General features: G+C 44.6%; 1 protein-coding gene across 1 annotated transcript; it reads left to right on the top strand.

Annotated features, from left to right (window-relative positions):
• Window positions 1–23,761: 23,761 nt before the first annotated feature.
• LOC309542347 (uncharacterized protein) lies at window positions 23,762–25,138 on the top strand (the record flags this gene model as incomplete). The annotated part of the gene is made up of 2 exons (XM_082241076.1): window positions 23,762–23,850; window positions 23,943–25,138. Exon 2 carries the CDS (start codon window positions 24,218–24,220, stop codon window positions 25,136–25,138), a length of 921 nt encoding a protein of 306 aa, XP_082097202.1. The 5' UTR covers window positions 23,762–23,850; window positions 23,943–24,217.
• Between the last annotated feature and the right edge of the window lie 1,325 nt (window positions 25,139–26,463).

Raw genomic sequence — 26,463 nt, 5'->3', positions numbered from 1 at the left:
AGTTGAATAAACTCTAAATATTATTTTCTGTTGTATTAGTCTTAGTTTTAAATCTAATGACACCTTAGGTATTGAAGCTAATACATTTCCCCACTGTCTGGGTAATAATGAAAGTTCCAATTCTTTACTCCAATCATCTCTTACAGTCTGCATGTTGAACTTGTGTATTGTTAATCGATATCTATAAAAAGTAATTGCTGGCTTTTTATTTTTGAATGAGTTGTCCAATTGCTCCAATTTCTCAGGTATCTCAGAAGCTGAAAGGGCTGACAGCCCAAACACACTTTTTGGAGATGTTGTAATTGAAGATATTGCCATTGGGCTGCATCTGATATTTTTGCCTTAAAACAGCAAAAGTATAAAATTCATCTTCCCCATCTACCAGTTCATCCAATATCAATACACCTGCTTCCACCCAATTTTTCCATATCTCGATCATTTTTGTAATTCTTGGTGTGGGGTTTCCCCACAGAGTAAGTTTAGCATGTGAGAATGGATGAGATTTGTTTTTATTAGCCAATATATTCCATATTATTCTAAGTCAGGCATGTCCAAAGTCTGTTTGGGGGGCCTAATTCGGCCCCCTGGCCAGTTTTATCTGGCCCCTGTGGCTGTTTATTTATTGGGGTCAAATCCTTTAAAAAGCTCAACAACTTTGGGTAAAATTCCCACAGTAAAAAAAGGTCAGCCCTCACGCATGTTCACTTCATCAAATCTGGCCCTCTTTGAAAAAAGTCTGGGCACCCCTGTTCTAAGTGATTTAATTATTTCCAGAGTCGCTGAGATGTAAAATATTTCGATCCTACTATTGTCCAACCAACCAAAGGTGCTATGTACGTATATTCTAGGGTTGCCCACGTCAGACAATTAGGGCCAACAATGGGATTCCAATATTTAGTACTTGACTAAATACGTAAGCCTAGTGATATAATTCCAAATATGGGATTCCAAAACTGCCTTCTTTAATTTGTAGCTGCCTTCTCTGCCAGGATATTCTTGGTATTGCTGAGCCCTAAATGCATTTCCTAAACAATTAGTTTATGTTTTTAAAATATGACCCAGATATAAAAACTGGAAGTCCTCTCAGGATATGAATGAATCTTGGAATAATAATAATAATAATAATAATAATAATAATAATAATAATAATAATATCTTTATTGTCATTGCCCCCTCTCGGGGACAACGAAATTACTTATAATATTCCTTTTGAGAACATTCACCCTTCCCCAAAGAGAAGATCCCATCTTCTTAGGCAATCGTTTATTAATAATGTTGCTATATTTCCAAAACCATTTTCATACTGTCTTCCTTTTTCTGTTTTTTTCCCCCCCTACTCAACAAACAAAACCTTGAGCTTGGCTTTCTTCACAAAACTGTACCTTCATGCTTCAAAGAATCTCCTTTTTCAATGAGAAATGCCTCTGAGTTTCTAAAGCTTCATTCCTGTGTGTAGGCAAAAAATGCAGATGTTCTGCCAATGAAAGCTATTTTATTCTGCCAATACCTCACAAAATGCTTATCATAAAGTGATAAGCATGAGCAGAAAGTGTTGAAAACAGCCAGGCATTGAAGATCTATGCAAATTGCAAATAATAATTTGATGGTTGAAGCTTTGCAGAGGATCTTTTAGTCTTTTTTCTCAAATGACTTCATTCGTTGTTAGCTTTCGGCTTCACAAACATTTGCGTTAGTCTTGGGAAAGTTGCAAATACACCGTTTCTGAAAAGCAATCGCTCAGAAACAAGATGAAGTAAATTCAAGAAAATGAAACTGGCCTTTGTTCGCTTGTTACTTTCAAGGGAGAAATTTCAACCTGGTTCAATTAAAGGGTCTTTAAAAGGTAAAGGGACCCCTGATCATTAGGTCCAGTCGTGGCCGACTCATGGGGTTGCGGCGCTCATCTCACTTTATTGACCGAGGGAGCTGGCGTACAGCTTCCGGGTCATGTAGCTAGCATGACTAAGCCACTTCTGGCGAACCAGAGCAGCACTCGGAAACGCCTTTTACCTTCCCGCTGGAGTGGTACCTATTTATCTACTTGCACTTTGACGTGCTTTCAAACTGCTAGGTTGGCAGGAGCAGGGACCGAGCGACAGGAGTTCACCCCGTTGCGGGGATTCAAACCGCCAACCTTCTGATCGGCAAGTCCTAGGCTCTGTGGTTTAACCCACAGAGCCACCCGCGTCTCTTATTACCTGCTGCCAAATATAGGTCAGTGCCACCACTGAAAAGGCCCTGTTTTAGCAAACTGGCAACCCCACCTCAGAAGGCAGAGAATCACAATGGAGAACTTCAGAAGAAGATCTTCATATCCAGGCAGTTTCTTGTGTGTGCTCTAGACTGGTGTTTCCAGGATTAAACAATACCAAAATAAACCTTTTTAGTCACTATGCTTGTTGTGTATGACAAGACGCTTGCACTGTTTGGAAACCTTTTTTTTAAAAAAACACACCCTTCAACATTTCTCCAATGAAAATAGGGATGCCCTGTTTCATAAGAATAAGAAAAATAGAGTGCACCTCCGGGGGTGAAGTCAAACTGCTGTGTTGACAGCACCAAAGTGACCTCCCTGGGGCACAAGCCTGGGGAGGGTATATGGAGGGTATATGGTCCTGGACTGCCCAGATGACATGACCCCCCTCTCAACCTCGCTGATGTGGTCCAGTGGAAAGCAGAGCAATACAAAATTGCTGGAAGGGGGAGTGAAAGGCACCATCCATTCCAGATTTCTGTAGGGTTTACTCCATAGCCTTTTATTCTCCCAGAGATAGCCTGCAAAGCAGCAGAGGTTTAGTTACAGAGCTTTCCTTCTCCTCGATGGGCTACCTTCCCAACACGGATGGCGCTGCAGTCTAAACCACTGAGCCTCTTGGGCTTGCCGATAAGAAGGTCGGCAGTTTGAATCCCTGTGATGGGGTGTGCTCCCATTGCTCTGTCCCAGCTCCTGCCAACCTAGCAGTTCAAAAGCATACCAGTGCAAGTAGATAAATAGGTACTGCTGCAGCAGGAAGGTAAATGGTGTTTCCGTGCACTCTGGTTTATCACAGTGTTCCATTGTGCCAGAAGCAGTTTAATCATGTTTGCCACAGAGAACTGTCCGTGGACAAATGCTGGCTCCCTCAGCCTGAAAGAGAGATGAGTGCCGCAACCCCATAGTTGCTTTTGACTGGACTTAACCACCTGGGGTCCTTTACCTCTTTTTTATCTTTACCTTCCCAGGTTGATGAGTATCACGTGTGTGTGTGTGTGTGTGTGTGTGTGTGTGTGTGTGTGTGGCTAAGGAAACAGCACAACTCAAATAAAATAGAGATTTTATGAGTAAGAAAATATCCTGCTATCTGAATAGCCAGTATTAGCAACAAGATTTAACTGCATCCATGGAAACAAATCTTTTTTTCACTTTCTCTTTAGATCCCATCCTCTTTCACTTTCCATCAAAGCCAACTTCTCCAAAGAATGAAATCATCTTCAAGGTAGACTATCCCATCTTTAATGCATGTGGAAACTGGGCTCTTGCAATAGGGTGAAGTCTCTATAAGCAGGACTGGTATATGAAGTCATTATCATTTCCCATAGAGAATACAACTTGACAACCTGCATGGTAACAAATTGCCACAACAACTACTTGGGATTTGACACTGCAAGGTCTCTGTGCCTCGAGATCCCGCTGGTGTCAGTAGGAGTTCAACACAAGTAAGAATTATAGATTAGATGCTTTGCTTGATTCAATTTGGGAGGCAGAATATCTTGTTAAGGCCCCTTCCTACCCAAACAGTTCCATTAAAAGCAAAGTCACAGCTTTTCTTTTCTTTTTGATGAAAAGTAATTTTTCCTGTTTTGGCCATTTCCGTTTCAGAGTCTCTATGTACAGAAGGCAAGGTCACTGCAAAATAATGTTGCCTACCTTTAGAAATGCATTTATGTAGCACTCTTTGTGCATGACATAATTTTGTAAACAAAAGAACCAGTCCCAGCCTCAGTGCATTTGCAAAGTATTTGAATATAGGAGAGACAACAAAAAGCCTGTTCACATGTACATTTGCCTAGCAATAAATGCAGGGATGAGGAGCTACGATTGGACCTGATGGACCCATGCCCCACTTGGGATGTAAGAATCTGTCAATTCAGTTGGTCATTTTTCAAGCCTTATATTCATTTTACTACACATTACTACACAAGTGTGTTATTTATATTAAAAAGAAACATTAACAAATAAAAGCATATGCACTTTGGGACACATTTCTCGTTTGGAACACATTTTTGTACACATTTTTGGCTAATATGCACATTTGGCTAATATGCATTATCAGTGCTTTTTTCTGGGGGGATGCAAGGGTATGCATAACCCTAAACATTTTGTGAATCTTTGTACTTTCGTCCATTTCCTGTATTTATTTTTCCCGATTTGAACTATCAGAAGCTGCAGAAGCCCCGTCGGACGTTCAGGTTCCAAAGAACATTTGCAAACCGGAACACTCACTTCCGGGTTTGCAGCGTTGGGGAGCCAAAATGTCCGAGTACCAAGGCGTTCAGGATCCAAGGTACAGCTGTGCTATGTGTTTCACTGACTGCCATTCCAAACCTCAGACAAACACACAGGCTGCAGCTATTTCAGCTTATTTTTCTGCTTTTGTGAGATTTCTATGACATCCCTAGATATAGCCTACAAAGGGCTTAAGAAGCGAGGAGCTTTTTTCTTGCATAAACAAACCCTACATAGCAAGATTTGGATCCCAGCCTCTCCCTCACTTTCATCATCACACACAACCAGACTTAACACAGACACTGGCACCAGAGCCTGCAATAAACCCAGATGCCAACTTTGCTGCCACATACACCCGGACAACACCATTACTGGCCCCAACAACATCACACATACCATCTCGGGACTATTCAATTGCTCATCGTCTAACATTGTGTATGCCATCAAATGCCAACAGTGTCCTTCAGCTCTCTATATTGGACAAACAGGCCAAACCCTACGCCAAAGAATAAACGGACATAAATCTGACATCAAGAATCACAAAACAGAGAAACCAGTAGGAGAACACTTCAATCTCCCAGGACATTCTATACAAGATCTCAAAGTAGCTGTTTTACTACAAAGGAATTTCAGAAACAGACTGGAAAGAGAAGCTGCTGAATTGCAACTCATTACCAAACTTAAAACCATGGAGAGACCTGGTTTGAACAAAGACATTGGATTCTTATCCCATTATACATGACTAAGCCATTTCTCACCCTCTCACCCCTTGCCTTTTCCTGTAAGACCTATTACAGTCGTTAAGAGTCGTCAACAGGCTCATCTCAGCTATCTGCCAATCTCCCATTCCCACCACCCTTCTGAGTAATACCCCTCCCCACCTTCACACTATATAGAAGGGTCTGGCAACTTCTGTTTCAGTGTATCTGAAGAAGTGTGCATGCACACGAAAGCTCATACCAAGAACTAACTTAGTTGGCCTTTAAGGTGCTACTGGAAGGAATTTTTTTATATCGTCACACACGTTAGCTCTGTCTCACTGATGACTCATTGATTTAATGCAAGGTTTTATATTAGAATTGTCCCTTCTCCTGTGCCTTTTCATTCTGTTGGGGAAATGCCTCCACATTCAGGCCCACTAGTTAGTCCCTGGCTTAGGGGTGTTTGCTGACACTCTTTTATAGGTTTGTAAAGAGTGCTGACCAGGAGGCATCTCATAAAACCACATCTAGGTCTATAAAACTCCAACAAAGCATTGTGCTTATATCCCTGGCTTCCAAAGTATCAGAACCATTATAGAAACATTGTGGTGAAAGCAGCAGTGGCCTGGGCAAACCTTCAAGCTGAATTTATGACCCTCGTATCAACCACGGGATGTTGTTCTGACCGGCTGCTGTCCTATGCATCGGTGCTGGATAATAAATGGGACTCAGTTCCAAATAAATGTGTTTAGCAGCAGAGGGCTGGCCTTTGCTTGTTTGTCATGCCCCCAACTGTGACAGTAAAAGTCAGTTAAGGCCTTGATTTGCTTGTGTTAAATTCGGGTTCGTTCTTGATGTGGTTGACTCACACAATTGCTTTGTTGGTGCTTAGCAAGTAGAACAGCATTTTCCAAGTACAACTGACTTGGCTTCACCGTCCAACCATTTTCTTCTTCGTGTCACTGATTTCATGTTCCGCAGCTCTGATTGTGCCTGGATGTGCCAGGGGAAGTGTTTTCTTCCTGCTGCATGCACACACATTCCAAAGGTTATTTGCGGCCATCTACAATTACTGAAGACAGGGGTGGCGCTGTCGGTTAAACCACAGAGCCTAGCACTTGCCAATCAGAAGGTCGGTGGTTCGGATCCCCACGACGGAGTGAGCTCCCGTTGTTCAGTCCCTGCTCCTGCCAACCTAGCAGTTCGAAAGCACGTCAAAGTGCAAGTAGATAAATAGGTACCGCTCCAGTGGGAAGGTAAACGGCATTTCCCTGTGCTGCTCTGATTCGCCAGAAGCGGCTTAGTCACGCTGGCCACATTACCCGGAAGCTGTACTCTGGCTCCCTCGGCCAATAAAGCGAGATGAGCACCACAACCCCAGAGTCGGCTACGACTGGACCTAATGGTCAGGGGTACCTTTACCTTTTACAATAACCGAAATCAGTTTTGATATGCCTGCTTTTAAAAGTTCCCGCATATTTTGAGATATGCATTCCTACTTGTGAATCGGTAAGCAAAAGGAAGGAATTCCCCGTCCCCTGTCTTTTCAAACACATGACATTTGGCAAAGAAATGTGAGAAGGAAATACAGGGTTGTGTCTAACAAAGATGCCATTTCCTCAAGGATGTCTTATTCTCCCTTGTTTCTTCCAATCCATTTCGGGGTTCCACCAACCTCCAGAAGAGATTGGGGGCTGGGGGCGAGAAGCAAGGAGTAGAGAGGGAAAGGCAGTTTCATTGTGTAAGTGCAAGTCCTGACATAAATAGGGCAACTTCATATCCAATAGATAAATCCATAACGTCTACAGGTGTAACCTTGCTAGTTCGCAGCAGCAAAAAACAACCTAGAGTCTAAGGCACCTTAAAGACTAATCCATTTTTTATGCCATAAGCCTTTGTGGACTAGGGTCCCTTTCATCAGATGTTTCAAGTATTAGCCTAAGTTGGCAGGTATATGTACACCTGGGTACAAAGGGGAAGTCCAATGGATGCTTCCTGCGACAATTCAATTAGAGCATAAATGTATGCAAAATGAGCGCTGTGGCCATTCACTCCAATAGTCACTGGTGACAGCAGAATCATAAAGGAAATACGGTAATGATCTCTTGTTGAAGAAGAAAAAGAGAAGAGTTTGGATTTGATATCCCACTTTATCACTACCCTAAGGAGTCTCAAAGCGGCTAACAATCTCCTTTCCCTTCCTCCCCCACAACAAACGCTCTGTGAGGTGAGTGGGGCTGAGAGACTTCAGAGAAGTGTGACTAGCCCAAGGTCACCCAGCAGCTGCATGTGGAAGAGCAGGGATGCGAACCCGGTTCACCAGATTACGAGTCTACCGCTCTTAACCACTATATTTGTGTTGCTTACATGGTTAAGTACAATTTTCTTTCTCAAAAATTAAAATAGCGCAGATCTGCACCCTATATTTAAAACATGTTCATTGCTCATTTAAGCTATACAGTGGTACCTCGGGTTACATACACTTCAGGTTACATACGCTTCAGGTTACAGACTCTGCTAACCCAGAGATAGTACCTTGGGTTAAGAACTTTGCTTCAGGATGAGAACAGAAATTGTGCTCCGGCGGCGCAGCGGCAGTGGGAGGCCCCATTAGCTAAAGTGGGGCTTCAGGTTAAGAGTAGTTTCAGGTTAAGAATGGACCTCCGGAACGAATTAAGTTCTTAACCCAAGGTACCACTGTATGACTTCCCCCTACTTAAACTACAGTTCTCATGTTTCTTTGGTGGAAATCATGGGTTTTGAATGTGTGTTGAATGGTTCTTTCAAATATACACAACATCAAGTATAGTACGATCGCTGCCATCCTTTACATGTAAAGATCTTTACTGCATTTTCATTCATTTCTTAAAATCAAGTGGCATACAAATTTGTTGAATAAATAAAATAAAATAAATTTACCAGTTAAATAATAATAATTAATAGGAATCCATACAACACATTAACCCAGATTCAAGCTGAATCAGACATGAGATGGGAGACATCTAATTCAGCTTCTTGAACCTGGTACCTTCCAGATGTTTTGGACTACAACTCCCATCAGCCAGAGTCAGCATGTGCTAGAGGGAACCAAGTTGGGAAAGGCACCTGGAAGGAACTGCTCCTCCTCTTATTGTTCTCAGCATCTGATGGTCTCAGATAGGGCGGATCTACACTTGCCGTTTATAACATTAAAAATGTGTTATTAGAATGTGACACCAGAGGGCGCTGCAGAGCACTGGGCCACTGGCAATGGGAAACCGCGTTAAACGTTTTAAATGTTATTAAACATAATGATCTACAAGATCAATGTAGATCCAGCCCTAGATTGCCTCTGGTGCTGGAGGCTCCATTCTGCAAGTGTGCACAGCAGTCAATGAGAGGCCTATGGTATTAAGCCAGCACTTACACACAGCAAACACTTTTGAGGTTACGCTAATAGACTTCATTAAGTACACTTCACAAAATCCAAAACAGGTGTCCATCCACCCCGCTTGACCATCCTGCAGACCTCCTCCAACATACGCTTGCATCTACTTTTAAGGCATTCATGTTCAGTTGCAACACAAACCTGCCATTCTTTGCAAATCAAAAGCATACAAAGATCGCTGGCACAGTGTTGCTCTAGCGAGCAGCTTTCCCCTCTTGGTCCTTTTCATTCAGTTCTTGTAGCACAGCCATTGATACTGGAGGGAGACAGTATGGCGTTTGTTAAGGGCTGGCAGTTAGCAGCAATTTATTGTGGAATTCTTTTTTAACCCTCCGCTCTCTATTGCGACAAAATTAGTAGAGTTAGGTTGTTTAAACTGGGGAGGGAAGGCAGGGAGGATAGTAATGGATAATTATGCTGTACAGAAACCGAAAGGTACAAAATTGCACACACACACCCCAAAAAACCCCCACCAATTGCAAAAGTGTAATTTGTTGATTTGTTTATTTCTGCTCAGAATAATCCTGTGAAATAGGCTAGGGCTAGGCTGAGAGTGTATCTCTGTGTGTGACTGGCTCAAAGTCAGCTTCATGGCTGACAGGATTTGAACCTGGACCTCTCCAGTCCTCGTTTGACACCCTGACCCAGGGATAGGGACAAACAAGCCCCATCCAGGTTACTCTGTCTGGTCCTCCTGGTCATCCATCCTCAGCCTTCCTTTGCATCCTCCTTGAGTTCCCAGATGAAGGGCAAATGTGTGGACTCAGCTACATTAGTCAAAAAAAGCACTTTAAATGTGTTATAACTCTGTGACCCCTGATGGTGCTGTAGAATTCATGATTTCCCATTATGAGCATTACAATGTGTTTTCCTGAAAATGTGTGTTTTTTTTATTTTTAATGTGTCTAGATCTAGCCTGTGTATCAAACAGTGTACTCTACAAAGGTAAAAATCTTTTGGCTCCAGCAAAGGATTCCCAACCCCTGCTCTAACCATATCACAACACTGCCCCTGCTTACTCATTCATGTCAATGGGGGATGCTGCTATGTACCTGCAAAGAAATTTATGCTTTAAAACTGTAGACATAAGAAAACGATCAGTATATTGATAAAAATAGCTTTTTTAGTTTTTTTAAAGAAATGTATATACTAAAATTACATGACTAGCTAGGGTTGCCTAAACAGACAAACAAAGGTTTAGGAGACTTTAGCAGCAGTACAACAAAGGTAGTTAGGTGGAGAGTTCCAGCGATTAGGTGCTGCCACACTCAGACATTGATATCTTTCATGTTCAGAAAAAAACATTATGTGGCACTCGTAAAAGTGCCTGGTCTGCAAATTGAAGTGGTCAAGTGGGAACGTATGAGCTAAAGTGATCCTTCAAATAAACTGGTCCCAAACTGTTGAGCGCTTTATATACTAATAGTAAAACCTCAGCTTTGGCCTGGTGACAGATCAGTAGCCAATGAAGATCTTTGAGCAGAGGGTCTCACTCCTGTCTGCAATCATTTTTATAGCATTCTGTACTAACTACAGATTCCCAAACCAGTTCAGTTGTGAAGTTATCAAAGCCAGATCTGCTATCGTAAAGCTTTCTCAGTCCAGGAATGGCTGCAGTTGGCATACCAGCCAAATTGTGTAGCTGATAAAACTCACTTCATAATACCAGGTATCTGTGACATTAAAAAACACTTGCTATGTAGTTCACCATTAGCTGTGCCAAAACTGATTGGTAGTAACTATTATTTCATTTTCTACGAAATTGAAATTTTAAACGAAAAGTAATTGGGTCAACTATGAAATTGGATTAAATCACAATAACTTCGATTAATCCAGTAAAAGCAACTCACATTAAAATCAGGATAAATGGTTGTTTAAAATAGCTGATTGTTTACAGTTAGCTAAGTTACAGGAAAGTTCCCTAGCCCTAAAACTCCAGAGGATGGAACCAATGATTTTGAAAAGATGTTTAAAAATCAGAGGTCTTGAAATCAGGGTGTGCACGTACAGAGAAGCAGCACTAAAGGATTTGGTTCATTGTCTCTTACTTGCCCTTTATACATAACTGTCAAAAATGAGTGATGGCCCATCATTTTAGCTGAAGTGCCCTATTGGTCAATAAACCAAAAGGTCTGAGTTTCCTTCCTTAAAGGAAGGGATAAGGCAATTACTCAAAAAGTTGCTGCGTTCACCAGAATGGCTGCCAAACTTAGAGCGAGGTTTGTTAAAATTATTGTGATGGATTGTCATATAGGTGGGCAGGATGTATAAAACACATTCTGGCATGGAAAAATGTGAACCTGATTTTCATTGCAACCAAACCCACGATACTATTATGATTATCAGGTATTTTGTATTTTTTAAATATATTGTAATTTTATGTTGTGGACCACTCTGAAATTTACAGGTGTAGAGTGAAATGTAAATTTAATAAATAAACAAATAAAACTAAGTAGCGGTTTCTTAATAAAAACCACAGCATACTCAGAACTACAATAGCCCAAGAGCAGTGTGACACATAGAAGTGAGAAAATACAGATACCCATATCCCGATTGTTGACTCTGGTGCCCCTTTCAGATAATCATAGAGACGGAGAAGGGTACTGGAAAACATTGGAAAGCCATAGTTAGAGCACCCCTGGCAGACGTCTCCCTGGTTTCTCCTTGAAGATCACCAGTGTGAGAAAGACCATCACCTCTCCAGGTAAGTGGTCTCATTGAAATTTCTCCTCATTAGAGATGGGTGAGAAATTTGATTCAGTTCGCATTTTTAGGCCCACCCACCTAATTTGCATTTTCCATAACAATAGTAAAGGTAAAGGGACCCCTGACCATTAGGTCCAGTAGTGACCGACTCTGGGGTTGCGGCGCTCATCTCACTTTATTGGCCGAGGGAGCCAGCGTACAGCTTCCGGGTCATGTGGCCAGCATGACTAAGCTGCTTCTAGTGAACCAGAGCAGCGCACGGAAATGCTGTTTACCTTCCCGCCGGAGCAGTACCTATTTATCTACTTGCACTTTGATGTGCTTTTGAACTGCTAGGTTGGCAGGAGCAGGGACTGAGCAACAGGAGCTCACCCCGTCACAGGGATTCGAACCGCCGACCTTCTGATCGGCAAGTCCTAGGCTCTGTGCTTTAACCCACAGCGCCACCCGCGTCCCTTCATAACAATACATTGAACCAAAACACGGTCATTCAGAGAAGTGAAATTCAAGCTTCTCTGAATTTTGCAATGCAGTTGTTCTCCAGGCAAGTAATGTCAGAGGCGGATTTCGGGGAGCATGACCGGTTCAGTCACACTGGGCCTTGGGGTGCTGCAGGGGACAAAACAACTATTATGTAGAATGGAAGGAGAGAGGGAGGGAGGCCTCAAGATCTGCCTCTGGTAAAGTGTACAAAAATGTATAGACTCAGATAAAGTGTGCATAACAATGCACATTTCAGTGAAAATGGCATACAAATGTCATTTTCTAGCAGGTCATTATGCCCATGTATGTATTTGGGATGTAGAAGTCTGTGCTTCTAAAATGTATTCTTACACTTTTTTTTTTTTAATCCGATGCTCCAGTCCTACAGGCTGAAAGAGACGCATTCCTCCATATATTAATGGAAAACACCAACATGCTCGTCACTTGTCCAAGGAAAGTCTGAATATAAATCCTACACAGGTTGCTCTCATTTTACTTTGATACTCCCCTTCCCTAGGCAAACCCAGTTCCCTTAAATACAGTGGTAGCTTGGTACTTGAACGGCTTGTCTCCCAAACAGATGTGCTCCTGAATGCCACAAACCTGGAAGTAAGTGGTGCGGTTTGTGAATGATTTTCAGAAGCCGAATGTCCAATGCTGCTTCCGCTTGAGTGCAGGAAGCTCCTGCAGCCAACTGAAAGCCGCATCTTGGTTTTCAAATGGTTTCGGGAGTCTAACAGACTCCCAGAATGGCTTAAGTTCGACAACCAAGGTACCACTGTAGATTAAAATTGCCACCAGAAACACTGGGACAAGCTCTGCTCTTCAGACCTCTAAGCCATTTCCTGTGGAAAATGCCTATGCAGTGGTACCTCTAGTTACGAACTTAATTCGTTCCGAAGGTCCGTTCTTAACCTGAAACTGTTCTTAACTAGAGGCGTGCTTTCACTAATGGTGCCTCCTGCTGCAGTTGTGCCGTTGGCACACGATTTCCATTCTCATCCTGGGGCAAAGTTCTCAACTTGAGGTAACTCTTCCAGGTTAGCGGAGTTTGTAACCTGAAGCATTTGTAACCTGAGGCGTTTGTAACTCAACGTCCCACTGTACAGTTTGGTGGTTGGAAGTCTGTCTATCTCCATCGCCAATACCATCCATCAGCAAAAACAATTCCCAGGGCATATGAGAGTAAAATATAAGCCAATTACATTGATAAAACAAAATCAAATAATGGTGGAAACTAGCAATGAAAACCAGATATTTGAAAACTTTAAAAATAAACGAAAACCCTGCAAGAACATAGGAACGTAGGAGAGCACAGGGATGCAAGCCAGTATAATACGCTAGCTCTTCATGAACACTTATCACATCACAGCCTTTAAAAGAACTTCTGTAGTTGTGGGCAGGACAATGTAAAAAACAGCAACAACAGAGCTAAGATGAGAAGGGATGTGGCAGAAGCCCAAGGACATATTGTGTGTTGGCAAAAAATAAATAAATGTTGGTATTGGGTCAATGTGATCAAGAGCCTTCATGTATCATAATCAATGTGACCCAGAGCTGTCATTTATCATAATTATGTGCAATTTGACATCATATTGATTGGGAGAGCACCTGAAAGCCAAACAACCCACTTTATTTCAGCAAACCCAAATCTCGTAGTGAACACTCAGAAAGGAATCTGGGTGAAAAGGTGATTGCAAACGCGTTGGGACACAGAGTCTCCCCATGGCTTTGTGTTTCCCAGCCAATTAAAAGAACCGTCTCCGCCGTCCACACAGAGCAATTACGGAGCCATGCTTCACCACCCAATTAATATTCACTTGTCATCGTCAGCATCTCACAAGCGTCTCTGAGACGTCGCCTTGTTGTTGTCCCCATTTTTGAAACCACGGCATGACAGCAGGGCAATGACAGAGAAGGAACGTTGCCAGGCAAGACTTGAGAACCATCGACCTGGAAAAAGAAACAGTTTGGCCCAAAAAGCAGTACTGTAAATATGAATGTCTGATAACAAAAACACCATGTGAATCTCCCCAAACAACAGAGGGTATTGTTTCCTGCTCAGTGACCAGTATTGTGGGGAAAATACTGAGTGCCAAAGAGAAGAGAAAAACCTTGCTTGTGTCATTCTGGGCCTTGCGCATCATAACCTTTTTTCCATTATATTTTATTAAGTTTCAATATTTTTAATATATACAGTCAAAATTCACCTTTTCTCTTATTTTTGTTCACTTCCAACCCCTTTCCCCCCATGTTGTTTCTCCCCTTCTGCTGAACTCTATCTTCTATCAAATCATAACCACAATATTATTATCTAATTACTTCTGTTCCTCACAGCTCAAAGGCACACCACAACTTTCCAGCCTCTTTTGTGACGATGGTAAATATTGTCCAATTTATAACACAGTGGTCAACCCAGTCTTTCTTTCCTAGAAACCATACATAACTTATATTAATGCTTCTATGTCCACTGGTATATGTGAGGCCACAGGTCCCACAACATTGCGCTAAAATTTAAATCGGTTGGTATGCATATTTAACTCTGTTTTTATCCTATTCATTTTAAGTGGAGCATCATGCTCTGGGCTTCCTGGTGGCAATGGAGAGTGGTTAACCAATATTTTAAATAAATATCAGTCAGAAGACTTGAGGCAAAGAGAAGGTCCAGTGAGGGAAAACAGATGACAACAATGCTCTGTGATGTTGTTCTTTCAGATCTTCAAAACTTCTGCTTTTATTTGGACTGCAATTCTGGCTATGTGCTTCCCCAAGCAATCTGAAGGGAAGAAGTCCCATTTTCTTTCAGTGGCTTGAGGGATTTGGAGCTCCAAGAATAGGTGAGTTTCCCTGTCTATCTGGAGTTGCTGTGAATAAATGTAAACATGACCATCCATACTCATTAAGGAGCCTAAAACTATACTTGAATTATTCAATTATTTTCCAGGTTATAGATATGCTAATTGTGCGCTGTGAATGTCAAGAGCAATTTACAAAGTGAGTAAACGGCCTGTTATGATATTGGTATTAGTTGTGTCCTGCCTACATGACTGTTGCTTGAAGATATGATGGTTTTGCGCCCAACATAAACGTTTCAGCATTCCTGTAATATTGATTGAATAATGTAATGCATTACAAAAGGCACCACCAAGAAATATTAAACGGGACGGAGAAAACCTTTTCAATAATTCAGAGTGTTGAACAAATATTCAAGTCCCAAATGTTTATACAGTTTAAGTTGTCTTGGTGTATCTAAGTTATTGCCTTGAATGTATTGCTTGTTTCCATTTAAGAGGTTAAGGCACCTATGACTGCAAGGTTTATGGATGCAACATGTAAAAGGCATATCCATTTATATTGGATTCATGAATTTGAAATCCACCTCTTCTTACACGGCCTATTTAATCTTTATTATAGAGGTGTCCTTGGAGCTCTGGCACTGAGCGTGTTGTCTTGAGTACAAACCATGAAAATATTGGTGGCCTCCTTTGCATGAGGAACAGAACGTTTACTGTTCAAACTGTTAGCCTTTCTACGGCCTGCATCCATGTGTGAAGCAAAAATGGAGGCATCAGATCCCACCCCCAACCTCCCAGTGGCATGTTGAGCACAGAGTCTACATGCACGCCACAGAGACTGATAGATCAGTCCAATTGTGGTCCATGTGAGCTTCAGATGTGGCCATTACTACCCCACCTGTTTTTATATTTTATTTTATTTTATTTTATTTTATTTTATTTTATTTTATTTTATTTTATTTATACCCCACCCTCCCCGGCCAAGACCAGGGCTCAGGGCGGCTAACGTCAGGTATAAAAACAATTGAGTAAAATACAACTTAAAAACAAGATTAAAATGCTACTTAAAATGCAGCCTCCTTTCAGTGGAAGCCCAGATCAAAAATTGTTTGGGGGGAGAAAACGTCAAATCTTCACCAAGGCCAACTATTCAGACTGGTCCTACGTGGGCCAGAAAAAAAGCCAAGGAAGTCCCCAAATAGGAGTTCCATCACAGAAGGAGAAAGGTAAGAGGGGAAGGGGATCAGGCTGATTCCAAGCCAAAGGCCAGGCGGAACAACTCTGTCTTACAGGCCCTGCGGAAAGAAATCAGATCCCGCAGGGCCCTGGTCTCATGAGTCAGAGCGTTCCACCAGGCTGGAGCCAGTGTTGAGAAAGCCCTGGCTCTAGTTGAGGCTAATCTGACTTCCTTAGGGCCTGGGACCACTAGGGTGTTGCTATTTATGGACCTTAAGGTCCTCCGCGGGGCATACCAGGAGAGGCGGTCCCGTAGGTACGAGGGTCCTAGGCATCGAATATGTGGTGTTTTGGTTTGTTAAATATTTTTACCTTGAAAGGTACTTTACCAGGTGGACTTTAAAACCTACTGTATTTTTCTGTCTATAGGACGCCCCCGTGTATAAGCCCCCCCCCCCATTTTAGGGGACTCAATTTTAGGGAAATGAGGGGAGATGACCCAAAGTTGTTGAGCCTCTCCCCCCACGCAGCTGGGGGCAGGAAACACTTCCTAGATCTTTCCCCACACGCAGCGGCATCGGGGGAATTTGCACTCCTGCAAGCCATTGTGCTCTGATGCGCGCAGCATCGGGGAAGTTGCGCTCCCACCAACGTGCTGGTTGGCGGCACGCCACTTCTCCCTCCCCATGCCACTATCCATTTAATGGACGACCCCAGTTTTTGGACATGATTTTTGAGTCAAAAAACCTCATCCAATACACGGAAAAATACGGGTTTTTTTTCTACAGTGGAAAGTTGCTCCAAGAGGTTAGAAATCTATAGGGACAGCAAATTCCCCACTCCCCCAATGCCCTTTGAAGTGATGGGGACACTATCATGTTTCAGTGCTGTCCTGGTGCATTTGTGGCCCCATTTGGAAAATGTGGAGGGTTCAGGGAGCCTCCAGAAAAGATTGGGGGCGTGAGTGGTCTAAAAGGAGAGATATGGAACAGGGAATTCTATCATGTCTGCTGGCACAACTCTTTTACTACGTTAACCAGCCGAAAGATTCCCCCATCTCAGTGAACTTTCATTTCCTATCCTTTGTGACATTTAGTAAATTTAGTAAATAAATAATACAGTTTATGAATCAGGAAATAAAATGGATCGAGGGGAGGACTATCTGGTTCACCACAAGAGAACCTCCAGGCATATATTAGGCAAATATACTAATTGCACATTTAATAAAACACACCACATATTATTCTGCCTTTGGAAATAATAGAAAGTTCAGCATATTTCTGCTAATTACTTTTCTTTCGGCCACATTGTCTTTTTTTTAATGTGGTTCCTTTCCTCACACAATATTTGCCTTTAGCCTTCTGCATATACAGTGGTACCTCGGGTTAAGAGCTGAATTTGTTCCAGAGGTCCGTTCTTAACCTGAAACCGTTCTTAACCTGAGGTACCACTTTAACTAATGGGGCCTCCCGCTGCCACCGCGCAGCTGGCACACAATTTCTGTTCTTATCCTGGGGCAAAGTTCTCAACCTGGAGCAAACACTTCCTGGTTAGCGGAGTTTGTAACCCGAAGCGTCTGTAACCCAAGGTACCACTGTAAAAGCCCCTGAATGCAGCTTTCTCGGCTTGACAAAGAGAGCTGTTAACTGTCCTCTTCCAATCAAGCATTATGGGGTTTGTTCCTAATTTTCAAATGCTCAGGTGGAAAATCCAACAGCAGATGGAACTTCTGTGCCTTTCAGAAGAGGGAAGTCCAGTTGGTTAACATTACTGAGCTGCAAGTCAAAGTTCAGGAATTTCAGCTAAAGCAGGCATGGCCAAACTTGGCCCTCCAGATGTTTTGGGACTACAGTTCCCATCATCCCTGACCACTGGTCCTGTTAGCTAGGGAGGATGGGAGTTGTAGTCCCAAAACATCTGGAGGGCGAATCTCAAGGAAAACCAGCAAGACCCTCAGAATCTCAGGGGAAACCAGCAAGACCCTCAGGCCACAGTGAATGCCATCTGGAGGGCCAATAAGGTGAGTCCACCACCTTATTATAATTCAGCAGCATCAATAAATGTCACAGTTTAAAATATAAGCAAAATACAGAAAGGAGAATAGAACTTTGACTAAGAAGTCCTTCACCTATAGAAGTTATTCCTTCATGCATGTCTCCAAAAAAGCTATATTTAAAAGAAAGAAAGGCTCATAAGCTAACAACAAACTACGGCTTCAAATCTTGATTTCTTAGCAGAAAACAAAACGAAATTAACTAGTTGGGCAGGGTTACACATAATGCTAAGCCACAGTTGAATAAACCATAATTGAATAAACCATGGTTTAATGTTATGTGCAAACCAGGTCTTAAACTTTCTGAAGCATCTTATGGAAATATTTGAAGCAGCTTACACAACTGCTGATACCTGTTTGCCACCATCATGAAGTTCATGTGCATACATAAGAGTAGAAGAACAGGGTATAAAATATAAAATAAGAAATTTTAAATAGTCTGAAACAATAGCAAGGGAAACTAGTGTCCCTAATGTTCTGTAATGGTTCAGTTAATTTTTAAATACATTGCCATGTTATTGCTTAAGTGACCCATTAGAGTACTAAAGCAACAGAAAAAGAGTAAACTTTCTACTTGAGGAAAATAATGGTAGATGTCAAGAAAATAGTCCCTTATTGTTCTTCATGGAAATTAGTGATGCATAATAATGCATGCCATTACTCTGAGCAAAAGCCTTTGGAGAAATTGTTATTGAATTTTAATGAATGAGGTAAATGACTGGAATTGTCAACTCTGCCTGAGGAATAATTATCAGAGAAAAATTAATTCTGGCATTCAGTAATTACTACTTCAAATATTGTAGGGTCCCACTGAAAGGAAGCTTTGTCTAAAGGCTCCCCAACAAAAACAGAGTGCGGAAACAAAAACATATTCCAGTTTCTGGTTGATACAGTAACGTCAGAAGCTGGGCACAGAGAAGCATGGACAGAGGTCCTGTGGCAACCATTCCTACTCTCACACACACTTCGGCACCCATTTTTGCTGTTTCCGGAAACATCGGAACAGGCCCTAACGCTTATTTTCCTTACTCTAATGCAAGAAAATTAAACTTACTAAAATGGGAACGAATGGCTCATTTCTGTTTTGGTGATGTGTTTTGGAGACAGGCCAGAAAAAAGAAGACGGAAAGAAGGTAGATCTGTTTTGGGGATGCAGTGTTGTCTACATTGCTCCACTTTCCTTGAATGGGCCTGGCATTTTTTCAGCAGTTGCTTGGAAGTGCTGCCACACTTATTAGACAAGAGACAGTAGTTTTCCATTTTATATGTGGACTGCTACATACATAGGCTGCTTGATAACGTTCTGCTGTATTCTTAGATGTACCTTGAGCAGCTCTTTATTGTTGAGTTTCTCCTATCATAAGCCACTTTGGAAAGAATTTCTATTGAAAGCAGGACATAAATGAATAAAATAAATAACAAATAGAACATATGCACACTAGCTAAAGTGACAGGACAAAGGGAAGAGGGCAGCATTCTCCTCAACGTTTTTTCAAGCAGCGGTCTCATTATGGTTACCATGCAACACATATCTCTCAGCTAAAAACATGCTTTGGGGGTTAATTGTGGAAGGTTCTTTGAGTGGCTTTGTATGGAGGAGGACAGGAAGAAAGAACAACAACTGTTTCTGACCTGATGGATCCTTTAATATACCAAATGGGGCAGAGCAGCTGTGGATTTCAGATCTCTTTTGTAGGAAGATGTGTGTGTTTGTAATAGAAGGACAGCCCACATTTCCACAAGGATTTGCTCCAGACCCCATTCAGTTGTTACAAATAAGCAACACACACACACACACACACACACACAGAGAGAGAGAGAGAGAGAGAGAGAGAGAGAGAGTGTCATTGTGGTCCCTATTCCCCTAGGAGATTTGGCATGTCTGAAGTCTCACTCTGTTTCCACATAAATAATAATGCCTGGAGCCACCGGGCCTCAACTTTTGGTCTACTTTTAATGCTTAATGTAGCAATTACTGAGGCATAAAAGAGTTTAATGACTCTGGAAGAAAAGATTCCTACTCACCCGAGGGACTGAGATGGAAAACATTTAATGAAGGGCTTGTCTGTGGGACAAAATATCAGTGTGTCCCTCCTCCCCCCGTCCACATTTTACTAAGCGTTTCAGAGCAGAATTCTTCATTTGATGGTGGAACTCATATTTAGGGAAAAAACAGAGGCAGAGGAATATAGCCAAAAGAAAACCACAGTTTTGCACCAGCTTTCAAACTGTTGGGTTTTTGGACCAGATTCTCTTACCTGCTTGGTCATGTCCAACTTTGTAGATGCTGGTTTCTGAGGAAGAGGTGCCAAGACCACTGCGTGGACAGGCGGAGTCCCCAGATCCCGCGCGGTCCCCCCGTCATGTGGAATAACGACTCAAGACAATGTGCTATGGGATTAAATTGGTCACAACTTTATTAACTTTCAAATGTGAGTAGACCATGGCTCAGGCATTGGGTGTTCTTCCTCCCCAGTCCCCAGCCAGGGACCTAGGTAGCATCAGGGTTATCCAGTGTGTGTGTGGGGGGGGATGGGCCGGCTCTGGAGAACATATGTTGAAGCAGAGATAGCCGCCCCCGTTATGCTGCCGCCGCAGGGGAGAGCAATGACGACCTTTCGGCGTACGGTCAAAGCCTCCCTTCAGAAACCCCTTTAACGGGGAACCCTGGTACCGCCGCTGTAAAGAGGAAATAGACTAAAGGATTCTGCCCAAGGCCTGATACCGCCAAAGTTGTGACGTTTTGCTACGGGAAAGGCGAAACCTGCCAATGCAGGGAAATTCCTTTCCGGCCCTTTAACAGCGACCTTAACGTAGCAGCGCCCGCATACCTGTGAAGAAAAGTTAACCTGCAAAACCTGTGAAGAAAAGTTAACCTGCAAATAAGACATTAACTGAGGGTGGGTAGGGTGGGAGAAGCTCTGGAGCCAAGTGAGGATTCCCAGGTAAGATCCTCCCTCTATTGTGTGGGCAGGTAGTCCCTCCCCTATCTGGCCTGGTCTCCTTGGCAACGCTTCCCCCAGGTGGGATTGGACAACTGACTGAGGTAGGCGGAGACCTCCAGGTATCCCACCTGAGGGAAGGCAAAGCCAAGCCTATGCTGTTGGAGCCGCTCCAGATCTAGGGGCTGCGTGCATCCAAGCAAAGGGCGCCCCCCGTTTTAAGCGTGGAGCGGTCATTCCAAGACATTTAGGTGTCTGTTGTGGAGCCTAAAATGGCATATCTGCATCATTCTGCCTCTCTGCTGCAAGTCAAGGTGTTTACACCGGTAAAAATATTTGAACATGGAGGATATATTAAAAGGTCCCACAAGTGCCTCCCTTCTTCTCTGGCAGTAAAAACACAATTATAATAAATTTAATAACAATTCAGAGACATGGGTGGCGCTGTGGTCTAAACCACAGAGCCTAGGGCTTGCCGATCAGAAGGTCGGCGGTTTGAATCCCCACGATGGGGTGAGCTCCTGTCGCTCGGTCCCAGCTCCTGCCAACCTAGCAGTTTGAAAACACGTCAAAGTGCAAGTAGATAAATAGGTAAGGTAAGGTAAATGGTGTTTCCGTGCGCTGCTCTGGTTCGCCAGAAGCAGCTTGGTCATGCTGGCCACATGACCCGGAAGCTGTTTGCAGACAAACACCAGCTCCCTTGGCCAGTAAAGCGAGATGAGCACTGCAACCCCAGAGTCGTCCGCGATTGGACCTAACGGTCAGGGGTACCTTTACCTTTACCTTTACCTTAAATAACAGTTCACTGTCCTATTATGTCTCTATCCATATCATACAATCATGGCTCCCCCCCAAAAAAAGAATATTGGGAACTGTAGCTTGTTAGGTGTCTCTTAACAACCCTCAGCTCCCTTAACAAATTACAGTTCCCAGCAGTCTTTAGTGGAAGCATTGACTGCTAAAGTGGTTTAAGAGTGGTTTGAATGCATAGTGTGGCTATAATGCATGACACCTGAAATCAGCCACCTGAAATCAGCCGCCTGAGGCAACTGCCTCACACTGCCTATCGGTAGGGCTGACCATGGGATGTTACTGACAGTATGAAAACGCCAGTGCCACACTAAAGAGTTAAACGGGAATGCAGATCTGTGCCGTGTATTTTTTAAGTGATCCAGATGTAAGAAGACAATGTTACCCTTTGTTAGCGAGCCTGCCATCTCATTACAATTTCCCCACATATTTCTCGTGACATATCAGTAATTGGATGCATAAGCTGTCAGACACCAGCTCTGAGCTTCCTTTCAACTGGGTATTTCACAGCACATCAGGGTTTTTTTTTTTTCCTCCCCCATCCCTGCTTCCTTATATAAAATGGTATTTCATATAACACTGTTTTAATAATACTCAATATTATGATCTCTGTGTGTAGGAAGACTGTGCCAAAATGGGAACTAATATAATAATGGTGGAACTCCCTCGTTGGCGTAGAAAAAGCGTGAGAAGATCAATGTGAAGGGGCGAAGCGCTAAATGAGTTTGAGGAGGCTTGGTGGCAGAATATGTCACAATTGTACGGTGTGTTCAGGTCAAAGCACTTCACATGCGATGTGTAGCTGTCATCCTTGCAGAAACCCTGTAAGTCAGGGGTAGCAGACATGGCACCCTCGAAGTGTTCAATGGGATTAGATTTAATATTTTTGTCCTGCTTTCCCAACAATGATGCTGAGCTCAAAGGAGCTCACAATAGCATTAAAATTCAACAAATGTTTCAATGAATATAACCATATCGTGTTGTAGGATTCCAGCTCCTATCAGCCACAACCACATGACCAATGGTCAGGGATGATGAGAGTTGTGGATCGAGGGCCCCGACCCCGTTAGGTGAAATAAAACACATGGACACGTGGTATAAGGTTAATGGGCAAGAAAAAGGCCACAACTTTATTGATTACAGCAGTGAAAAGGTATTGGCTTAGGCATTGGATGACTATAGGTGGTGGGTTTATTCAACAGTAGGTGGAGCCTGTTGATGCTCATCCAACTATAGGCTCACCCCCTGATGTCACCGAGGGTCGTGCCATGGCCTCCCGCCAAGCAGGCATCGGACGGAAACACGACCGCCGGATTCCTTTAACGGAATAACCCACGGTAGATAGCATAGGCGATGGCCACACCTAGCCCTTGACACAGCAAACGCATGAATCCAATGCCTAACCTACCCACCAATACCACAAAAGTTGTGACGATTGCTACGAGGTAGGCGAAAAAACCAAAAAGCCTAATGCCAAATGGAAAAATTCCTACCAGGCCCCCCAGCCAACCGGGGCGACCAACCTAAGGTCCATAGCAAGGCCAAAAACCTAGACCCTGAGCTACATGGGAGTGGAGGGTGGGTGACTCGCTGCGGGTCGACGAAGACTGAGGGGGAGGAGAAGCCGGCGCCGCAGCATTAAGCTGCTAAACACGCCCCCCGAAGGCACCTGGTTGGTTGCCCCCGGTGGGCGTGGGCACCGGCCGGCCAGGTAAAGAGGGGCAGGGGCTATGGCCCCTGCCAGGGCGGAGTCCGGGCTCCCGCCCACAACCACTCCCCTCTCTTGTAGGGAGGAGAGTCTTTGTGGATCGAGGGCCCCGACCCCGTTAGGTGAAATAAAACACATGGACACGTGGTATAAGGTTAATGGGCAAGAAAAAGGCTACAACTTTATTGATTACAGCAGTGAAAAGGTATTGGCTTAGGCATTGGATGACTGTAGGTGGTGGGTTTATTCAACAGTAGGTGGAGCCTGTTGATGCTCATCCAACTATAGGCTCACCCCCTGATGTCACCGAGGGTCGTGCCATGGCCTCCCGCCTAGCAGGCATCGGACGGAAACACGACCGCCGGATTCCTTTAACGGAATAACCCACGGTAGATAGCATAGGCGATGGCCACACCTAGCCCTTGACACAGCAAACGCATGAATCCAATGCCTAACCGCCACCCGAGCTGTTATGTAGTGTAGTTTCACCCTGGGCCAACAGGGGGATACTGTATATAGTTTTCACTCAGGTCTGTAGATAGTTTTCACTCAGGTCCGCGTCCGTTATTTTAGGCGGGAACTCTGAGCTGTTATGGTTACAATGTTGACAGCCGGCTGACTATAAATACAGGCCGGCTGAGCTGTTCGCAGTCAGTTTATTTCCAGCTTACCAGAATAAAAGAGCTACTTGAAGAAATCGCTGTGCCGGCTGCTATGTCAACCCACAACCTAACACTGGCGACGAGGATGGGATGGATGGACATCAGAGCACAGCCAGATGCGGCCAGCCTCTGAACTGAGCTGAATCACAGAGCGAAATCACAGAGCGAAATCACTGAGCGAAATCACTGGGCAGAACCAATTCAGAGCTGACTGTTCTGGCTGGAGCACTGTGTTCCATCCATCGCCCTTCACGCCGGCATCGGAATCATGGCTTCACTTGTGCCTCTACCACCGTTTGCGCCAGCATCTGAATCATGGGACTCCTACCTCGCTCGGTTCGACTGCTACCTCCAAGCCAACGAGCTGACAGCAGTATCAAAGGATCGGAAGCGGGGCCTATTCCTCAGCCTCTGTGGGCCTGAGGTGTTTGAGACGGCCCGAGCATTGGTTGCGCCTGAAGCAGTCCAGGAAACACCATGGGACACGATCCAAGAGAAGCTCCGCAGCCACTACACACCAAAGCCGTCCAAGATTGCTGCCCGCCATGCATTCTACCACCGGAACCAGGCAGAGGGGGAGTCAATCAACAACTACACCACCGCCCTGCGACAGGCTGCAATGCACTGTGAGTTCCGAGACTTAGACGATGCCCTGATGGATCGAATCGTCTGCGGGGTCCGGGACATCCATCTGCAACGGCGTCTCCTAGCCAAGCCAGACCTCACGCTACAGAAAACCATTGAGGAGGCTGTGGCCTCAGAAGCTGCTGAACGCTCCGCTCAGGAGATCCGCAAGTCCAGCAGCCCGCGTCTTGCTAGGGAGCCAGTTCCGGTGCATCATGAAGAGGCCAGCAGTGATGAGGCATCCTCCAGTGAAGACGATGATGTGCACCAGACAAAGCGGGAGCGCAGGAAGTTCCAACAGAACTCCAAGGGCCAACCGGAATGTGCTGGCTGCGGAGGCAACCATTCCCGTGCCAAGTGTCGATTCAGAGACGCCATCTGTAGGAAGTGTTCCAGAAGGGGCCACATCGCTAAGGTCTGCCAATCAGCTCCGTCTGACACCCCCCCTTCATCGACTCGCAAGTCCAAGTCTTCACTCCAGTCTGCCAAGGAAAGTTGTTTCGCTCTCACCAACTGCCGCTGCCCGTCTGGAACCACGATTGGCCAAACCGACTCGTCGACGTGACGCAAGCTGAACATCACGGTGCTCATTGAAGGGGCTCCATGTGACATGGAGATCGACACCGGGTCTGCCCTGTCCATCGTGTCATGGAGCACCCTCAAAAGACTGGTACCCAGAGTGTCCAAAAGGCAACTCGACTCTCACCGCGTACACCTGAGAGACTACCAGGGAAACGACATTCCCGTGGTAGGCGTTGGCCGGTTCCGGATCGCCTTCAAGGATTTTTCGGGCCTGCTCCGGTTGGTGGTGGTCGAAGGGCAGCGGCCAAGCCTCCTAGGGCTAGACTGGTTTGATGCCCTCGGCCTGGAAATCACCGGCATCAACTGCATCTCTAACGCAGAGACTGAGGGTCTGGTCAAAGACTTTGCCGAGGTTTTTGACGGCACCTTGGGGCAATATACAGGTACGCCCATCTCCTTTAGCCTTGATCCACAAGTCGCCCCCATCAAGCTAAAGCCACGCCGGGTTCCCTTTGCTCTCAAGGCTAAGGTGGACGAACAACTGGACAAACTGATCGCCCAAGGAGTTTTGGAGCCGGTTGACCACGCAAAGTGGGGAACCCCCATCGTCACGCCTGTCAAGCCAGATGGGTCGGTGAGAATCTGCGCTGACTACAAGTGCACGATTAACAAGGCACTTCAGCAGCACGCTTATCCGGTTCCTGTTGTCCACCACCTGCTGCATTCCCTGGGTGAGGGTAAGGTCTTCGCTAAGCTGGACCTTGCCCAAGCCTATCAACAACTGCCTGTCGATGATGCCACTGCTGAGGCCCAGACGATCGTCACCCACCAGGGGGCATTCCGTTGCCGCCGGTTGCAGTTCGGGGTGAGTGTGGCTCCTGGCATCTTCCAAAGCCTTATGGAGCGTCTCCTGCAAGGGCTTCCGGGCGTGGTACCATATTTTGATGACGTCTTGGTGTCTGCAGACTCACACCAGCAGCTGTTCGAGTGCCTCCGTGCCGTGCTGACCAGGTTCCAGGAGGCCGGGCTCAAGGTAAAGAGGGAGAAGTGCCAGATTGCCGTTTCACAGGTAGAGTTCCTGGGCTATCTTATCGATGCCTCCGGCCTTCATCCAAACACATCCAAGATCCGCGCTATCCAGCAGGCCCCCACCCCAAAAAACAAAACGGAGTTGCAGGCATTCCTGGGGCTGCTGAACTTTTATAACATGTTCCTGCCCCACAAAGCCACAGTGGCTGAGCCTCTTCACCGACTCCTTAGCACTAAGACGCCTTGGGCCTGGGGTCATCGGGAGACGGCGGCCTTCAACGCGGTCAAGGCTCTCCTTTCTTCAGACAGTGTGCTGGTACAGTACAGTGAATCCAGGCC

The sequence above is a fragment of the Podarcis vaucheri genome (genome assembly GCF_965113315.1).
Source record: "Podarcis vaucheri genome assembly, chromosome: 10".
NCBI classification, from domain to species: domain Eukaryota; kingdom Metazoa; phylum Chordata; class Lepidosauria; order Squamata; family Lacertidae; genus Podarcis; species Podarcis vaucheri.
The sequence above is the reverse complement of the archived record's forward strand: the minus strand, read 5'-3'. Positions and strand labels throughout refer to the sequence as shown.